At 33.6% G+C, this 19,244-nt stretch overlaps 1 protein-coding gene across 3 annotated transcripts in view; it reads right to left on the bottom strand.

The window, feature by feature from the left end:
* Positions 1-1,153: 1,153 nt before the first annotated feature.
* LOC145734186 (uncharacterized) overlaps positions 1,154-19,244 on the bottom strand; it is a 53,540-nt gene continuing 35,449 nt past the window's right edge. For 2 of the 3 annotated variants that reach the window (XM_081987393.1, XM_081987392.1), the window contains exons 3-5: positions 17,151-18,943; positions 12,104-12,425; positions 1,154-3,740 (exon numbers count right to left, since the gene is read on the bottom strand). In XM_081987393.1, coding sequence (XP_081843519.1) covers positions 1,485-3,740; positions 12,104-12,425; positions 17,151-18,943 — 4,371 coding nt within the window. In that variant the 3' untranslated portion in view covers positions 1,154-1,484. The remainder of the gene's footprint in view (positions 3,741-12,103; positions 12,426-17,150; positions 18,944-19,244) is intronic. The other variant, XM_081987394.1, reaches the window with a different exon arrangement.

The raw sequence follows: 19,244 nt of genomic DNA, 5'->3' as shown, positions 1-19,244 counted from the left end.
TTTTCGCGAAAATAAGGCAATAGACCAATGATATTTGTGTTTACTTTGTAAGTTCTAAACAAAATGAAAATCCGTAAAACATTATCTAAGTATGCATAACATTATTACATATGCTCCCTGAAAAGTGTTAAATTTAAAGCGGAAGCACTTGTGCTGGGTGTCTTTTTATAAATGAGGATCTACGGAGTACGATGAAAGCATTCTCAGCCTTAAAGTTAAATTATAAAAATAATATAAAACCCAATTACACTGTTGTATTTCATGTGTAATATCTTGGGTATTTGTAACTTGTATTCAGGTAGAAGAATGCCAAGATTACTAGCCACATTTTGACGTTTGAACGAACCTCCTAACAGTCCCAGGAACCAAGTTAGGAGCTGTCAAATTATGACATATTCAAAAAAACTTTACTTGTAAAGCTTGCTCTATTTCCCGGTCAATTTCTAGGTTATTGGTAATGTAAAAAAAATTGACTTGAGATAAAAGAAAGCTGAAATTACGAGCTACATTTCAACGTTTGAACGAACCTTCTAGCTGTAATAGTAACCGAGTTAGAAACTGTCAAATTGGGACATCCTCAATATTTCTGGTACAGTTACTTTGTTGGTATTTCACGTGTAATATTTCGGTTATTTGTAACTTTTGAAAAAAAAATTATTCAGGTAAAAGATTGTCAAACTAACTAGCAACATTTTAACGTTTGAAGGAACCTCCTAACTGTCCCAGGAACCAAGTTAGGAGCTGTCAAATTTTGACATCTTCAGAAAAACTTGTTTACTTGCTTTCCCGGTCAATATCTCGGTTGTTTGTAATTTTTGAAAGAAAATTGTGTTTAGTAAAAGAAAGTCCAATTTAAGAGCTAAATTTCGACGTTTTAATGGACCTTCTAGCTGTCATAGTAACCAAGTTAGTACGAAATAAGATCTTAAAAGAATCTGGCACCACTCTAACTACAATTAACTAACCACTCTAATTACAATTAAAAAAAGTCATACTACTTATATTATACACTTGTGGAAATTTCAAAATTATCCATAACAGAGAACCATGAACCTCTTTTGTATCTGAACTGTTCCATTCCAACTTAACAATAAAAAAACTGAAAAACTGCAAAATACATTGAGTTCAATACCATTCAATAAAATAAACCAGATTGGAATAATTTATATTTATTTTCTCTGTAAACAATAAACAACAATTATTATGGCAAATTTTGGCATTAAATGCTTTGGCATTAAACCCCGTTTAAAGAAGAGAAAAAATTAATGCTCTGAAAAACGAAAATAATTATTTACATATACGTAGTGGTAATAATACTACAAACGCTTATTTGCTATAGTTCTACAGCTGTGAAAATACTCTGTAAAAATACTCTATTCTATGACTAAAAGGCAAACGTTGTTAATTGAATGCATATAACATAGTTGTTATATTTAAGTAATTAAGTTAATTTACCTGATAAATTATGATCACTAGAAGTTTGACTAATTTACTTCCATTTCAAAATTAGTATTTTCTACATTTAAATCACTAACATCTTTCTTAACATCTAATTCCCCTGTTTGTACATTTATTACTTGATTTTCACCTTTATTGTTATTATTAAATTTCTCCTCGTCGTCTTTACTATCTGAAGAATCTTCATAAATAACATTTACATCTGAATCCTTACTGGCCTCTAAATTACTGGAGGTTAACTTTAGATTATCACATATCATGTAGCCATTTATATATTTGGCTTTATTTGGTATAAAATGTAGTTTTTCATGATCTTCCAGGATGTGAGCTTGTGGCACAGAATAATCACAGTGTTTGCAAGTGTAGGCATCTTTGATACCTGAAACACTTTGGTGTCGCTGTACGTGGATTTCAAGGGAGTGTTCTCGTTCATTTACATAGGGACAATGCGGACACCAGTAAGTTTTCTCTTCTTTGATATTATTTTCATCGGGTATCTCACTCTCTGGATCCAGAATTTCTTCAGGATCAGGCGACTGGTTCTCTTCAGATTCGACGCCATTAACAGTCTTTTTAGCAGCTTGAGCGTCATCGCTAAACTTATGCTTGGTCAGGTGTTGCTTAAAGTTTGCAAAGTATTTTACAGAATAGTCACAATCGGTGCAGTTGTATCGTTGGTTTGAACCGTGCAAGTTTATGTGAATTCTGTATTGTTCTCTTTTTTCAAACGCGCTAGGACATTTATGACATTTATAGCGTTTTTCTTTGGCTCGCCCGTTTTTTATACAGGTTTGGTAAGTGAAATCGGGATTTCCTAGCATCAGGTCACCAAATTGGGGATCAGGTGACTTGTTGCTTCTAAACGACGTTACGTTTTCAGACTGCGCTGCTTTTAAAGACTGTCTTTGTTGGGCTTCGGATCTTTGTTGAAACAGATCTGTTCCAGAAAGCGGTACAGTTTGAGAAGATTTCAAAGGTTTACTAAGAAATGAGGCTAAAATATTGTTGCTCTGTTCTAACTTGCTTTTGCCTGTATTGTCTATTATCCAAAATGAATCACCGTCAGATCTAGATACTTGTTTTAAGTTTGAAGGTTCTGGTTGTTGTGGGCTTACCGGGTAAAAGCTTTTTAACATTTTGGTTCTGTTCTGGTAATCATCAGTGTGAGTTTTTAAGTGCGCGTTCAGGTATTGTTCACTTTCTGCAGCATAGCTACAATGATTGCACTTGAATTCTAAATCTTTAAAGTGGAACTCTTTGTGAATACTGTATTCGTTTTCCTTTAAAAATCGGGCTGGGCATTCTTCACAAAAGTAAAGTACGTTCTCTGATGATGTGTCTACCTCTTCCATTTCAACTTCAAGGAATTCTGATGTGTCAATTGCATCCGCTATGCCTAACGCTCTAGTCAACTCTCGAATTTGTTCTTCATCGGACTGTACTGGATCCACCAAACAGTGAACAATCCCACATTGGCCTTGATGTACTTTAACGTGCGATGATAGCACCCCCGCATTGTTACAGACATAATTACATTCAGTGCAACGATGTTCAATTTCGTTGGTTTTTGAGTTTGTCGTACTCTTATCCCGAACGCTATGCATCTTCTCATGTTCCTGTATATTGACTTTACGCAAATTGACATGTGGACAGTACCTGCATTTAAACATTTTGGAAAATTTTCCGCTTTTTGACACCCAAACTAAAGGAATATCGGCAAAATGACACAAATCTAGATTAGGTTTATCCGATAAAGTTTCCTCTGGTTCATTACTATTCTCACTTACTTCGTTAACATCTTCACTGTGCTTAACACTAGGTACGCTAATACCGTGAACTTTCAAATGTTGGTGTAACAAATGTCGTTTACTTACATTATACGAACACTGGCTACATGTGTATTGACCGCCTCTGTCCTTATGAAACTGTTTATGATAAGTGTATTGGGATTTCGAATTGGTTTCGTAAGGACAGAGGGCGCAACGAAACTTTCTCGAATGTAATCTTATATGATCTTGAAGTTCTTTATCGTCAGCGGCTCCAAATCTGCAGAAGGAACACGTTAAGGCACTGTCAGATTGTGTATAGTGACCACTTTGATGGTGCTGGAATTTCTCTTGATTGTCAGTGTTGTATGGACAGATGTCGCATTTGAAGGCGCCTAAATAGGGGGTGTCGATATCGTCTGGCTCGTCTATCTGTTCGTCAATTTCAATTTTTTCTTGTCCGTTTTTAGTGCTTACTACTCTGATATCGCCGCTGTGCTTCAATCTGCAGTGACGCTGCAAAAGAAAAATATATTTATTTTGCTATTAAAAAAAAATTATAATTTACCAGCGTGCAGTAATGTAGCAAATTATTAACTGCACGTAGGTAAACAACACAACACAAATCGTGATGTATGATAAATAAACAAGCAATAACCTTAACCAGAACAACATTTGTGATTTACATACAGCTTCTAATTAGTTTTATAAGCATTCACATCTTGACCACATATTTTAGGCATATTTTTAACGTGACCTTCTTACTTAATACTAATCTTCTGACATCTGATTATGCATTTGGAAGTATACTACATCTGACTGCAGTAGATTATTTTATGTTATAACTGTAATTTAAATTTTTAAGAAAAACTGTAGGCAGTGGATTGCTTTACTTATTATAAGTTTAAACAAATTTAGAGTCAAGGTATTTGCATTCTTTCTTATTCTGACTTGGATGTTATTGCTTGTGACTTATTATCGTAGTTGATACAAAAGACTTCTTAGAAAATCTTGTAACGTTGATTCTGAGGATCCCAGAAATAAATGGTAACGCAAGAATTAATGCAACTTTAAAAATTACAAAAAATCTTTTTTTTGAGTATTAAAGCATAAAAGTTATTCCATTTTTGCCAACAAGCAGGCACTTAGACTTATAAGAAAACTACAAGAAACTACAAGAAAGCTACCAAAAATTCATTTCAAAAAAAGGTAAATACAGTCTTGACCACAAAGAATCAAATTATTTTGTCACGTGGGCATGGGAATAACAGTCAAATTATATTCTACAGTCTGTTCAGTGGCTTCTGACTGTTACGTCACAATCACCAGCAAAAAACGTATGTCGATGATTAAATGTGATATGGATTGATTGTCAAAATGATGGTTTTAGGTTATAATTTTAGGCAGAGGCTTTATATGATATTTATAATCAATGTTTATACACCAACAATTAAACAAATTTTGTGCCTGTACCACATTTTTAGTATATTTTCAGGTTATTAGATAGGAAATTTAATGGAGATTCCAAAAATGTGCTTAAAACAGTTATTTTCTAATTCCAAGTGGGTTTTTCAGACGATTTTGTCCCTGACTATCCTTTCAAAATGTGTTTCTGGCAGTTCAAATTTTGATACCACTTTTCTCTCTGCCTGTACCACATTTTTAGTATATTTTCAGGTTATTAGATAGGAAATTTAATAGGGATTCCAAAAATGTGCTTAAAACATTCATTTTCTAATTCCAAGTGGGATTTGCAGACGATTTTCTCTCTGACTGTCCTTTCAAAATGTGTTTCTGGCAGTTCAAATTTTGATACTACTTTTCTCTCTGACTTTACTAAATTTTGTAGTTTATTTTCAGGTTCTTGGGTAGGAAATTGATTAGAGATTTCAAAAATGTTCTTAAAACAGTCATTTTTTCACTTTAAGTAGGTTTGACAGACCATTTTGTCTAACTGTCTTTACAAACTGTGTTTCTGTCAGTTCAAATTTTAACACCGGTTTTCTCCCTGACTGAACGAAATTTTGTAGTGTATTTTCAGGTTATTGGATAGGAAATTTAATAAGGATTCCAAAAATGTGCTTAAAACAGTCATTTTCTTACTCCAAGTTGTTTTGGCTTTAGAACACTTGTAGAGGTCTGTTGGACTTTCAAAATGGTTCTAGACGCCTCTAGCAATGTAAAACAGTTCTGGGAAAGATGAAGACAGTTGTAGAACCCTCTGGCACTTTTTAGCAGGTTCTCAATAGCATTTAGAGGTCTCTGACACTTTCTAGATGGTAATAGAGGCCTGTGGCAATTTAAAACAGTTATGGTGGTTATGGGAATGTTTAAAACACTTGTAGAGGAGACTGGCACTTTTCTGCACTGGCACAATTAGAGATCGCCGACATTTTCAAGATAGTTCTAGAGGCCTCTGACAATTTTTAACAAAGTTCTCAATAACATTTAGAGGTCTATGGAACTTTTAAAATGGTCTTAAAGGCTTTTGGCAATTTAAAAACGTCATCATTGTCATAGGAAGATTTGACGCTTGTAGAACCAGCACTTTTAAAAGTGCCAGATTATAGAGAGAATTTAAAACAGTTCTGGGAAATTTTAAGACAGTTGTAGAGGGCTCTGGCACTTTCAAAATGGTCTTAAAAGCCTCCGGCTATTTAAAATGTGATACCACGGTATAGCAAGTGTTTCCACATATTTGTTCCCAAAAACAAAATTTGTTTTCTGTCATTAGATAAAACTAAATTAGTCTCAACTTGTTCCAAAACTGACGCTAAACGTTTTTCACTCCAATTACTGAAAGCATGGTAACTAATTGTTTCAATTCGTCTTGTTACTCTTCATAACTTGCATTACTTAAGACTTAGTCATTCTAAATTGCAAAAAAGGTCTTAACCTTTCTATTACTGTATTAAGACTGTAAGTCCATGCAGGCAAAAAATGCTCTTTTTTTAATTTATATGACAGCTTTTAAACATTATTATTATCAAAAAGAAATACAAAAGCTAATCTATGTTAATGCAGTGTACATCATTGTGTATTTTGCCATTGTTCTCTTTAATTGACTGTGACCTATAAAGGGCAAAACACAAAACTTGCATAGACAAATCCACAATTATTGTAGAATTGGTTTCCATTTTTTATTTGATAAATCATTTCAGAGATATTTTGATTTATAATTTCAATGACAATGATCAATAAATTTATCAGATTTTAATTTATGACATTTGCAGTTTTTGATACAATTACTCGCTCATTACTCATTTTCTCTCGTCTTAGTTATTGCCTTTTAAAACGAAGCTAAAGCTATTTGCTTAGAAAAGTATATGAACTGTAAATTTGATGAACTTATCTCTTCCTCCTATTCATTCTTATTCCTCCCCCTCGTCTTTTAGAATTTTTCAACAAATTATTTCTGTTAACATAAAATTTTTTTGGTAATTTGGAATTGATCGCCTAAAACGTCAGACTACTTGAATGCAAAAAATAAAACTAATTTACTAAAAGAAGTTAATTACATAGGAGCAAGGTTTAATGGATAATGATTCCGTAGCTAGGGCAAAGTGCAATTTACCTAAATGCATTAAACTACATTTCTGTCAAGGTATTGTTATTGCGATTAAGGTGATTTTTAAGGATAATCGTTTACGTATCGATAATTCTGTGAAATTTGCTTAGAAGATTATACTTATTCGATTCGATGATTTATTAGTTTTGACGATGTGGCAAGTCGGGATCCCCCATGTTTAAAACTGTACAGAGGAAAGTAATTAAGTTATTAATAGTGTCTAAGATTAAATGATTGAATAAGTTATATTCTTCCCTTTTCCTTAGGTTGAATTTCAGACAAATTTTTGTGCTCTATTCGTGGCATTTTTATTGATCTGATCGGGTTGAGAACAGAAAATGAAGAATGTTGTTTAATTGTCTTTGATCGATACAATACTCCAGAAAAAGATGGGGTCACTTTTCGTTCTATTATAACTTCTTCTTGCCTTTTTTGCAGTAAAACTTTAAATGATGATAACACTAAATTTAGTTATCAATTAAAGCTACTTGCGGTTTCTAGCTACAACTATATTGGTTGTTGAAATGTATCTAATTGTTCATCCACAAATAATAATTAAGTAATAAAATGCTAAAACGTATAACTTCAATGTAATTCATTCACTCTTTTGCAAAGATTACCACACTGTAAAGTCGGTATAACATTAAACGTAAATTTTTCCTTAATTACTGTTTACTGAAGTGTTTGGATGAATTGCAGGTCATCACAAAAATCTGATTAAACCTAGGCAGTGCAAGTAAGCGTGTAATCAAACAACACAGGATACAAAGACGAAACAATGGGACTTAAGGTAGCCCGCAGAATATAATTTTCTTGACGAATGTAATTATTTATAAAGATAATAGTAATATCAAGAGCAAAACAGTTTTCTATTGCATAACAAGAATAAATTACCGGCAATTCTTTTCAAGACGATATTTTTCACATGGTAACCCGTCATAAGTGTTTTTAGCAAGAAAATAAGATTAAACATCGTAAAGCAGATTAAGGACTGATAAGTGATTAGTTGAAATTTAGACTGGGTAAATAATTAAAGAGCCCAAGACAAAGACACGATAACGTTCCATACTATGCAAGGTTAAAACATTTTTGTCATAAAGCAATTTTATCGCAAAATTAACAGTCAAATCGATGGATCTTTGTCACCGTTAATAACCAGCTCACGTCCGCCAATTATCACTAATCTAATGATTGTGCATATAGGGATAAGTTAAAGTACATATTCTGAAGGAATATATGATTTGATTAATTCGGGAAAAATACTTATAACCTTTTCCAGAAACATATAAGTGTTTAATTGTTACTTGCAAGTCCCTAAGTACTTCTACAGTTTAATAGCAACATTTAATGAAAAAGAGTACTTGAACTCTGTATTTGCTCGTGTTTCTTAACTATTTAAACGTCTTGTACACGTCACATTGTAAACGTTCTGCATGTTTTACGTTCATGCTGCTGCAAATCAGAAATCACGGTTAAATTTTATAGTGTCGTATAAATCGAGCTTTAAATCTATGTAATTTTGTAAAGCCAAGCAACCGAAGATAATGTCCAGAAAACGTTTCAATGAATATGCATAGCAACGAACAACCTTTTAATGGTGTATTCAAATTTCTCCTACAACCAACATATTAAATGTAGGTAGTATCGAAAACAGGTGCAATATTGGATGTTTTATAACAAGGTGTGTCAAAGTTTAAACTGCCATAAACAGAGATTGAAAGGACAGTCAGGGACAAAATCGCCTGTAAAACCCACTTAGAGTGAGAAAATGACGGTTTGAAGCACAGTTTTGGAATCCTCGTTAAATTTCCCATTCACCAACTAAAAAAGCACTTACAAAATTTGGTACAGTCAGGCAGAAAAACGGTGTCAAAGTTTAAACTGTCAGAAACACAGATTGAAAGGACAGTCAGGAACAAAATCGTCTGTAAAATCCATTTGGAATGAGAAAATGATTGTTTAAAGCACATTTTTGGAAACCTCATTAAATTTCCAATCCAACAACCTAAAAAAGCACCACAAGATTTGATACAGTCAGGCAGAAAAGCGGTGTCAAAGTTTAAACTGTCATAAACAAAGATTGAAAGGACAGTCAGGGACAAAATCGCTTGTAAAATCCACTTGTAGTGTGAAAATGACTATTTTAAGCACATTTTTGGAATCCTCATTAAATTTCCTATCCAATAACCTAAAAATATATTCCAAAATTTGGTACAGTCAGGCAGGAAAGCGGTGTCAAAATTTAAACTGCCATAAACACAGATTGAAAGGACAGTCAGTGACAAAATCGTCTGTAAAACCCACTTGGAGTGAGAAAATGACTGTTTAAAGCACATTTTTGGAATCCTCATTAAATTTCCTATCCAACAACCTAAAAAAGCACTACAAGATTTGGTACAGTCAGGCAGAAAAACGGTGTCAAAGTTTAAATTGCCATAAACACAGATTGAAAGGACAGTAATATTTTATTTGCCACGCCTTTATGAACCACCCAGTATATTCTCTACACCTTTGGTATATAACATTTTTTAATTTTTTTGAAACTAATGAGAGAATGAACGTTACTGTATCGTTGACTTACCCTCTACAACTGGGGCTAAGTAAACCAATTCCCTTTAACTAGAGATACCCAAGATACCTTCCAAATTACCCAAGACTAAAAAATTATAAAATCCAATACCAACTACTTTCATTAGAAAGAGTTAAACCCAAAAACTTAGACATAAAAACCCTATTTCTGTCTGAAAAACAACAAAAATAATATGGCGTAACAATAGAGATATATTATAAATTATTTAAATATACAGTGCGTTTTTTTTAACGCGCAACATAGGATTTCACGTGTTAAATTTTTAAGCCCATGTTAGACCATGTTATTTTGGAACTACAAGTATAAAACTTGACGGGTGGCTGTTTCGTATCCTGAAGCTTAAGTAAGTTTACCAATTCGGCCTAAAAAGTGTTAAAAAGCTTGCAAAAAATCATCTTTTTTCGAAAAGGTTATATCGTTTCATACTCCCTGTATGCATTGTTGTTCTTTGTTGTTTTTGATACTGGCACGGCAGGTATCAGGTAAAATTTGGCGTAGAAAGTAAAACAGGGTGATCATTAACTTTATATCAAGAAAGTTAACAACAAAAGAAGTATTTTTATAAGTGAATTGTTCAAAGTGACCTCCGTTTGAAGCCAAACAGTATTCCAAACAATCATAAAATGCCTTTTTGACGTTCAAAAGATGTCGGGTCATAATGCAGTCAAAATATGTCACTTTACCTGCTACCTGCCCTGTCAGTATAAAAACAACAAGGAACAACAACGCATACAGGGAGTATGGAACGATAAAATCTTTTCGAAAAAAAATGATTTTTTTCTAGTTTTAAATCACTTTTTAGACCAAATTGGTAGACTTACTTAAGCTTCAGGGTACTAAAGACACACCCGTCAAGTTATAGACTTGCAGTTCCAAAATAAAATGGTCTAACATGGGCTTAAAAATTTAACACGTAAAATCCTATGTTGCGCGTTAAAAAAAACGCACTGTATGATGTTTGCTTCTCTATTTGTCACATTTAAACTTTATTGTTACGTCAACCTATTTATGTTTGATTTTTGACATACTCGAAATGATATTTTTACGTTTCATATCTTGTGGCCGATTGCACCAATTGGTTTAAGTTCTGATGGATTGGAGCTGTTTTTACTTGAACGTTGGTGCAAACGGTCAATTGATCCGGTTAAATTGTATATCACAAATGCATGTTCCTTAACTAACATAAATAATATAACTAACACCTTACAATGCATGCAAAAAATGTAGTTTACTTGAGAGCGTTTTTCTTTCAAAAAATTTAATATACCGTATGTCCTGAAAAAGCAAAAATTGGGTTGTACCATTGTTGCAATTTTAAAGAGAGTATACAACTCTACATAATTTCCTGTTATTTTATTCAAATGACATGCAGGGTGTTTCACGATAAATGTGTCATACTTTAAGGCTTGATTATGCATTTTAAAAACTTGCTATTATATTCAAGTTTAATTTCTTTGCTAGCACCAAAAGAGAAAATGTGCCGCAATTTTGTGATGTGACGTAATGTGCCATGTCAAACTACACCGAGTCACCAAGACGTCACATGTCATAACAAACGTTGCCAGAATGGCCAACGTGGTATATACAGGGTGTCTAAAAAGTCTGGAATATTGCAAATATCTCGAAAACTGCTGATTTTATTTTTCTCAAAATTTGCGTCTTGTTATAGTAAATAACAGCGCATGACGTGAGGGTGAAATGAGGTTCGCAAGTATACAGGGTCAAACCTAACACACTGTATATTACTTCAGATTTTAAGAGTACTTATAAAGGCCAATTCAACGATATACGATTTTTTTTTTTTTTTTTATTTATTTTTTTTTTTTTTATTTTTTTTTAGTACCTACCTATAACAATGATAGGTGTAACAATGACAGCTAACGTCAATATAATGTTAAATTAATTGGCAAATTTTCCTATTATTTAAAATGGTGTTTTTGAGTGAAAAAAAAATAAATAAATAAAAAAAAAAATAATAAAATCTTATAAAGTAGTTTGTGTTTTATTTCTAATGTTAGGCTAGTTTTAATTAATTTACTTAACGTTTAAGTGTTTTCATAATTTCCTCAAATAAAATCGACTAATACTAAGAATAAAGTAGCAATACTGTAGATCGTTGAATTGGCCTTTATGAGTACTCTTAAAATCTGAAGTAATATACAGTGTGTTAGGTTTGAATTAAGAAAGTTGGTATACTTTGTGACTGACCCTGTATACTTGCGAACCTCATTTCACCCTCACGTCATGCGCTGTTATTTACTTTAACAAGACACAAATTTTGAGAAAAATAAAATCAGCAGTTTTCGAGATATTTGCAATATTCCAGACTTTTTAGACACCCTGTACTTTAATGCATAATCACTCACAAAGTATGACGCATATGTAACGAGGAACGCACTGTATAAGGAACGTAAGTGATGACAAAACCTTTTTCCATAAAGCAAAGTACAGGATGTTCATAAATAATTGTTGCAACTAAAAATATGTATGATCTTTATTTTTCATCTTGTGAAATACAGGGTGTCAAATAATTTAGTCAATTTTTTTGTCAATATCTAAGAACTGTTTGAAACTAGATGACTCTACTAGTTTATTGGACTAATTTGACACCGTGTATCTTGAAAAACTGGAAGAGCAGATACTTATTTAGGTACACCCTGTATAACTAACGTAAAAAGCCACAAATCACATTAGTACGGTTAGTAGGCGTGGTTAGTATACCTGAATGACATGCTTCCAGTTAGAGACTTGATTACAATGTCCGCAACGGAAGGGCGCAGCATTAGTAGCGGAGCCGCCCTTCGTCGCGGGGCTGTTATTTACACTTGCCTCGTCTCTATCAGGACTCGTACCCCGTAAACTTAAATCCTGCGACGAGAACATTCCACCTGGTGACGGGCTGGCCAATAGGGAGAGAGCAGCTGGTGTCACTGTGACCTGCGCGGCTGCCACTGCTTGCTGTAGGAGCTGTTCCTGCGAGTCCAGGTCCGGCTGCTCGTAATGGCCCTTCACGTGTTGAAGCAAAATATCTCTGGATGCGTCTCTGAAAATCAAAATGTCATTCATTTGTTTGTTTTTTTTTTAATTAAATTAGTTACTTATAATATGCAATATTCAGTTTTTTTATATAAAGCTACGAATTGAAGAATAACGTCATTGCTGTCAGCTGTCAGTTTTCTATATTTAATTTTCTCTTCTTTTGTTGCAGGTACTCTATATGGAGTCATAGGTAATGCTTTGTTTTAGAATTTAACCATAATTTTCTTTCCTCCTTTAATAAGGGGTATCTGACCAATTTTGAATAGGTAATGTCGGTCACAGCATGGAAGAAATGCCTAGTATTCAAGATGTCGAGAACGTAGAGGAAATAACCTATCTAGGTGCCCACATCAACAGAAAAAGCGGATCAAGTCAAGAAATCAGAAGAAGGATAGCTCTTGCCAAAACGGTCATGATCAAACTCAACAAAATTTGTAAAGGAGGTGGAAGAGATGCAGCAGAATTCTGGATCTTAAAAGCCACAGACATCGCCAAGTTGGATGCGTTTGAGATATGGGTCTGAAGAAGACTACTGAGGATTTCCTGGATAGCCCATAGAACCAACGTAACTCTAGTATTTTGGACATGTCAGCAGGAGGAAAGATGACAATCTCGAAAAACTTATGGTCCAAGGGAAAGTAGAGGAAACACGACCTAGAAGACGTTTTCCAAAACGATGGCTGGATCAAGTGAAGCAGTTTACAGGAAAATCGTTCCAGGACAACATTAGAAGCACGTCACATAGAGAGGAATGGAGGGAAACTTTTAAAAACACAACATGAGACAAACATAGGATAGAGAGATGTCGGTAAAAGTCAAATTAAAGAACTTTAACAGTGTAAAACGAAGCCATAATTAGGCGATACATAATTGTTTCTGCACTGGTCGAAAACGATCTTTGATACTTTAATTTTCTTTTTGCTACAACTTAAGGTTCAAACTGCAATATTCAGGTTTTTCCGTTTCCTTGGTAAGGTTGCAGAATAACAATAATTAATTTAATTTGAATTGGAAATTATAATAACTTGCTTATGGGAACTTTCCAATATTTTGTCAAATAAAACTTTATATTTTATAAATTAAACTGTACTAATTCTTTATTTGAGAAAGCTCTGATCGTGAAACTAAAAGCTTAAGTTTGGAAGTCAACTGTGCCAAAAGTCATAGCTCTAAATGTAAAACTGTAATAATTACAATCTTGTTTATCTGTTTTTTTAGTAATGGTACTGTTATGGTCAGAAAAAATTGAACATAACCTTAAAAGGACAATAGTTAATTGTGCCAAACACAACGTTTCCCTGGAATTATTTTATTTAACTTGAATATAGTGCGGTTTCTTTTTAACTTGTGGTTAGTTAACATGATTTTCGAATTCGTCAATTATTTTTTCGTCAAAAATTTGGACATTGATAGTGTTAAAAATGTGACGTCATAATGAGTCTGGGCTAATTGAACCTAACCTAAGAAGGACATTAGTCAATTGTGACAAAAGTTTTCGTAACATACTGTATTTCCTCTTATGTGAGAAGAAAAATTCAGCAACATTTTGAGCACAATCCTAGAAGAGCATTAGTCAATTGTGCCAAAAATCATGGATCAGTTTGAAAACATCCATTGTTAGTGTACCTATACTTTTTAAAAATGGTTTTTAAGTTATAGTTCTTTAGCATTAACTCATAATTTCCTCAAGTTCAAAAAGAATTATTTTAAAAAATGATCCAAGAAAAACACTAGTCAACTGTGCCAAAACTTAAATAGAAAACTCCAATTTTGAGAATTTTTCTTTCTATTACAAAACCCAGTAAAATCAGTATACAAAAACAGTACCAAAGGTATTTTATAGCTTTACGAGTGGATTTTTGACAGATATCACATTAGGCCGTCAGTTACAGGTTACAGCTCTGTCTTTTGTTCTGTTCTAAACTTAGAAACTGTCAAATTCAATCCCATAGAGGTACAAAACAACGAAATATACTTGAAAAGTAACGAAATCAGTTTGACTCTGGTTGAATGCATTTTATTCTTTCATTAGTTCATTTTTGGCATTTATAACATTTGGTTGTGGGTTTTTGAATCTATTTTTAAATATAACAACAATCAAAATCCTCTCCATAAAGCTGTAAAACGCCAAAACTCTCTTAAAATCAAGTATAACCAGTATAAAGAGTACCAAACGTATTTTATAGCTTTATGAGTGGACTTTTGACAGTTACGATATTTTGCCGTCAGTTACAGCCCTGTTGTAAGCTACATTCAGTTCTAAACCTAGAAATTGTCAAATTCAAGTATTTTACATGCATGTAATGGGTATTACTCACTCGATAATTTACGCAAATTTCATTTTCGTGAGTAATAGCTATCATTACATGCTCGTTGAATAATATACTATAATATAACCTAAAAAGGCTAGAATTCAGGACAAATTCAAGGAATAAGAAATACTAAGAGATCCTATCACTCGTTCATATCGCTATTTCCTTCAATACGTCAATAGAATTCTTCAAATTTCTTATCAAACCGTTGTGCTGCACACTGTAACTTCATGTCACCTTTGTTTGTTTTATTGCTCAATAAACACCTTAAAATTGCGTTACAACTATACATTTAAACCACCTAAATATAGAAAAAAAAGTATGCAAAAGAATTGAAATTTGTTACTTAAATTTGCTGTGTGCTATGTTTTGATATTTCTTTAAGACTTATGTTAGTAATGACTTAGAAAAAGTAAACTATCGCCAATACCTAGAAAAGCAAAAAAAATTCCGTTGATAAGTTCGAACTCCTCAAATGCAGCCAAGATAAGTAACAGTATCCAAATATAATAAAATTAATACTGATAAGCGGTTTAAAGTATCCCTTCTAATAATAATCCTACGTAAGAATCGATTCGATCAATTCAACAACGAATGGCAGTTTAAGTTTCGTTGCATTGTTACGGGTTTTTTCTCTTTATCGTCGAAAACAACCAATAAACTTGTACTTTAACTCTTGTTATCGAAAGAACCATATATTTTTAATTGCGAAATACGTTGGCACTTGTATGTATTTCATTTTCCATAAATTTCAATTCTTATCGGGTTTGCCCGTGAAATCAATGTGGTTTTTCTCGGTGATAACAATAAGTACTTTGGTGAAAACTGCAGTAAAAAATTTTTAACTACACGCTCGGTTCTTTTGCTCAAGGTTTCAATGTATGAATGTTAAACAACGTTAATTAAGCCGCCATTTTGAACGCTTGTGTGTTGCTCATAATAGTTGTCATTCACATATTATTATTTCTGCTTGGAAAGGAAAACCATAGCATTATTCAAAGCACGTGAAATTGTATGCTCATAATTTATTGTCGTTTAAAAATATTCGAACAAAGAAGGAAAGAGTTAGATGATTATAAATTTTGATTGTGATATTCTTTAATAAGTTAACCATATAGTTAATGAACTTACCATAAATGAGCCTACAGATAATTTAGCATCTTTGATTTCCTGTCAATTATTTTAGTTAGAACTTATTTTCGGACACAGGAACTTAACCGAAAACGCTTAACCAAAATTGTTACCATTTTGGGTAACTTTAGGAAAAACTCCTCTCTTAAGTTTTCAATGTTAAGATGCATTTTTTCGAAATAAAGTGTGAATAATTTACCATTTGATAGCCCATCACTATGAAAAACGCTTCCTAAGAAAATCCACACCATATACCAATTTGAATATGGGTTTAAACTAAACTTTTGAACACCCTGTATCTCAATTCTAGGCACGGTTAGCACAAAGAGTGAATTTCAACTGAATTTTCATACAGGGTGTCCTGGAATGAAGCAAAAAAAGAAACAGCAAATTTCAGCTTGCATGATAATATCTACTTAATGAGTGTACCAGTCTAGGGCAATCACCACTAGCTCCCTGGGTTATTGCATCTTTCTAAAATGTTTCAAAAGGATTCAAATCTGGTCATTTCAGAGGTTTACAAGTTAATTTTTGACAAAAAATAGTAAACAAAATATGATTTTTGGACTAATTTTTACTGGCGTTCAATTTTTATGACTGTAGGTAGTGTAAAATTGAACTTAAGACTTGTGAGAGTCCAAATTTGTACTGAATAGTCTAAAAGTTGACTTTTTATGCTAGAAATTACTTTACTAAGACAAAGAGAGTCCAAAAGTCTATTTTTACTAAACTAAATTTTCTGGACTGGAATTCAATTAAACACTGGAAACAATCCAGTCAAATCAATGTTTTGGACTCATTTATTTCTAAAAATTAGACTTTTTAGACTAATATCGTACGATTAAGTGCCAATATGTTTTACCTTCATTACTGTAGAGTCTGAAACTTGACTTTACTAGATAATGACAGAAATAGTGACATAGTCATAAATAATAGAATAACATATTGTTTCCATTGAGATCTAATGACAGATCACATTTTGATTGCTGCCTCTGTGAAGATCATGTTTACCACAAAGTTAATCACATTTGGGTCAAAACAACATGGTGTCATCAAAATCATTTTCAATTAGGTTACCCCACTTATAATCATAGCCAAAAGACTACTTCAAACCTTCAGAAATTTCACAAAGCTGGGTGATAATAAACTGATATCCTTGAGCTTAATCACTGTAAATTATGGTGTTAAAATATTTAAGTTACAAGACGATCAAAGCTAATCACGTGTTTATAATAAACATCCTTCTAGAATAGTACCTTTTTATGACATAAAATAAAGTGACTTACCTGAAATTGCATTTCTTGCACTTGAAAAGTGTCCTCTTGTTGTCGGAATTCGATTTTGACTTCTTTTCTTGGGTGACGTTGCTCAAAAGTTGTTTTTCACTGGCCTTATAATTGGGTTGACGTATATTTGATACTTTCAAAAGCGAATTAAAATCACCGCTTGTAGGAAATTTGTTGGCTTTATCGGATTTGCTTGTAGAGGGTGTGGAATTTTTGTCGTGACTTCTTGGACGTGTCCCCGATCCTCCGCTGGTTTCATTCGACGATTGTAAGCTACTTAAAGGAATTTCCGTCAGGTATTTGTTGTATTTAGTGTAGTTTCTTCTTCCAGTTTCGTCCGTCATCAAAACTTTGGCGCTTTCATGAGCTTGGTCGCGTACAGATTTTAATTTAATATGTTTCGTAATGTCCCATCTCCAATTAGAACGATACGAGCATAGAGAACATTCAAAAGGTTTCTTATTAAGATGACCTACTATGTGCACATGGAATCTTGATGCTGTCGAAGCCCAAAAAGTGCAATGGGGACATTTAAACACCCTTTTGTGTTGCGCCACTGAAATATCGTTCCCGTGAGTAGGAATTTTTTCCGTATGGGCTGGCACAGGAGAATGTTGAACATTAGTTTGTATGTTATGATTAGTGTTTATATTATTATTGTTTTCAGGTCCTACATAACTATTCTCACTATTGGCAGGTGATTGAGTTCGTATAGATAGATCTAATGACACATTGTCGTCAATTCTGTCTTCAGTATACTCGTAATTGGAATCGTCAACGTCGATATCCATAGGAACCATAATGTCGTTCCAAACGAAAACTTTATTTTCCATTGGGTGCGGTTTGTTTTCTAATTCTCCATCGGCGCTGTGTCGGTCCTCGTCAATTTTCAGTTCATTTTCATGTTCCGACGACGTGTCATCCTCCTGTTTAATGTCCTCACTATGAAAATACTTAATAGCTATCGCACATTTCTGTAAATGGTTGTAAAGGTCAGCGCTTGATTTGCATCTCTGTCTGCAATACTGACATCTTGAAGCACTTATGTTATGAACTGGTATAATACTTGATATTTTATTACTTTCTTTACCGCAGATTTTCTTGTGTTTAGCTTGTTCGGTCAAGCATTTACTTTCATGTCCACACAAGTCACAAAACAAATTACAACCAGTACCTAATTCCAATTTCTCCTTAAGATGATCGAAAAACGATGCGTTTTTCTGCTTAAATTCTGTATTATTTTTCTTAGCGGTAAACATAGACGTAGGAATGAGATCAGGTACCTTTGAAGTTGAAGGATTTTTGAAAACCTCTTCGCAAACAAATAAGGAAGCAAAATCTTTCAGAGCGCTGTTGCCCGATCTGCTGCAAATTTCATTTATGTCGGATTGACTCATCATTGGTTCTCTATCTTGGTCTGCCAGTGTTGAACGTTTCGTTTGGAACGGAATAGGTATTAAGTTTGGAACAGGTCTCGAAGCTTTCTTAATCTTTTCACTGTTCAAATCTCTTCCAATGTTGTGAAAATGTTTTTCGTGTTTTGCCATTTCGCTACTCCAAGCTGTTTTAAAGTTGCACAAACTGCACTTGTTCTTAATATACACTTTTCCATTAGAATGTTGAATGATATCGTCGGGATGGATAAAATCCGAATGTTTTCCCTGAGATGATTCACGTATCACACCATTTGTACTTGCTGAGGTGCTCAGTTTAGCTTTTTTGGGCGTTATTTTGATTTTTGGTCGTACTCTTTGCGGCTCTTCTAGGAGTTCCGTTTCCGGCGACTGCACTATCTGAAACAATCACGAACTAAATGAAAACCCGACACAAAATTGGGGCGCAGGAAATCGTCGTCAAAATACAGCAAACCCGAAGAAAAGCACGAATGACTTAAGTTCCGCCCAATAAGCAAAGATCGGAGTGGTCTTATCGCAAACACTGCTTAAACAACATTCATAATTTTACCGGGCTACGATGATAACAGAGGTAGATATCGGCAGGTACGACGCACCTTGCCACACTACGAACTGCTTCAACGGAATCGTAGGTTTTCGCCTGCAGCGCGATGATTTCCTGCACGACCTTCACAGAATT

The sequence above is a fragment of the Ips typographus genome, linkage group LG9, assembly GCF_016097725.1.
Source record: "Ips typographus isolate SLU linkage group LG9, UJ_Ityp_2.0, whole genome shotgun sequence".
Classification (NCBI taxonomy): Eukaryota; Metazoa; Arthropoda; class Insecta; order Coleoptera; family Curculionidae; genus Ips; species Ips typographus.
Note: the sequence above shows the minus strand (reverse complement) of the source record. Positions and strands in the feature narration are given on the sequence as shown.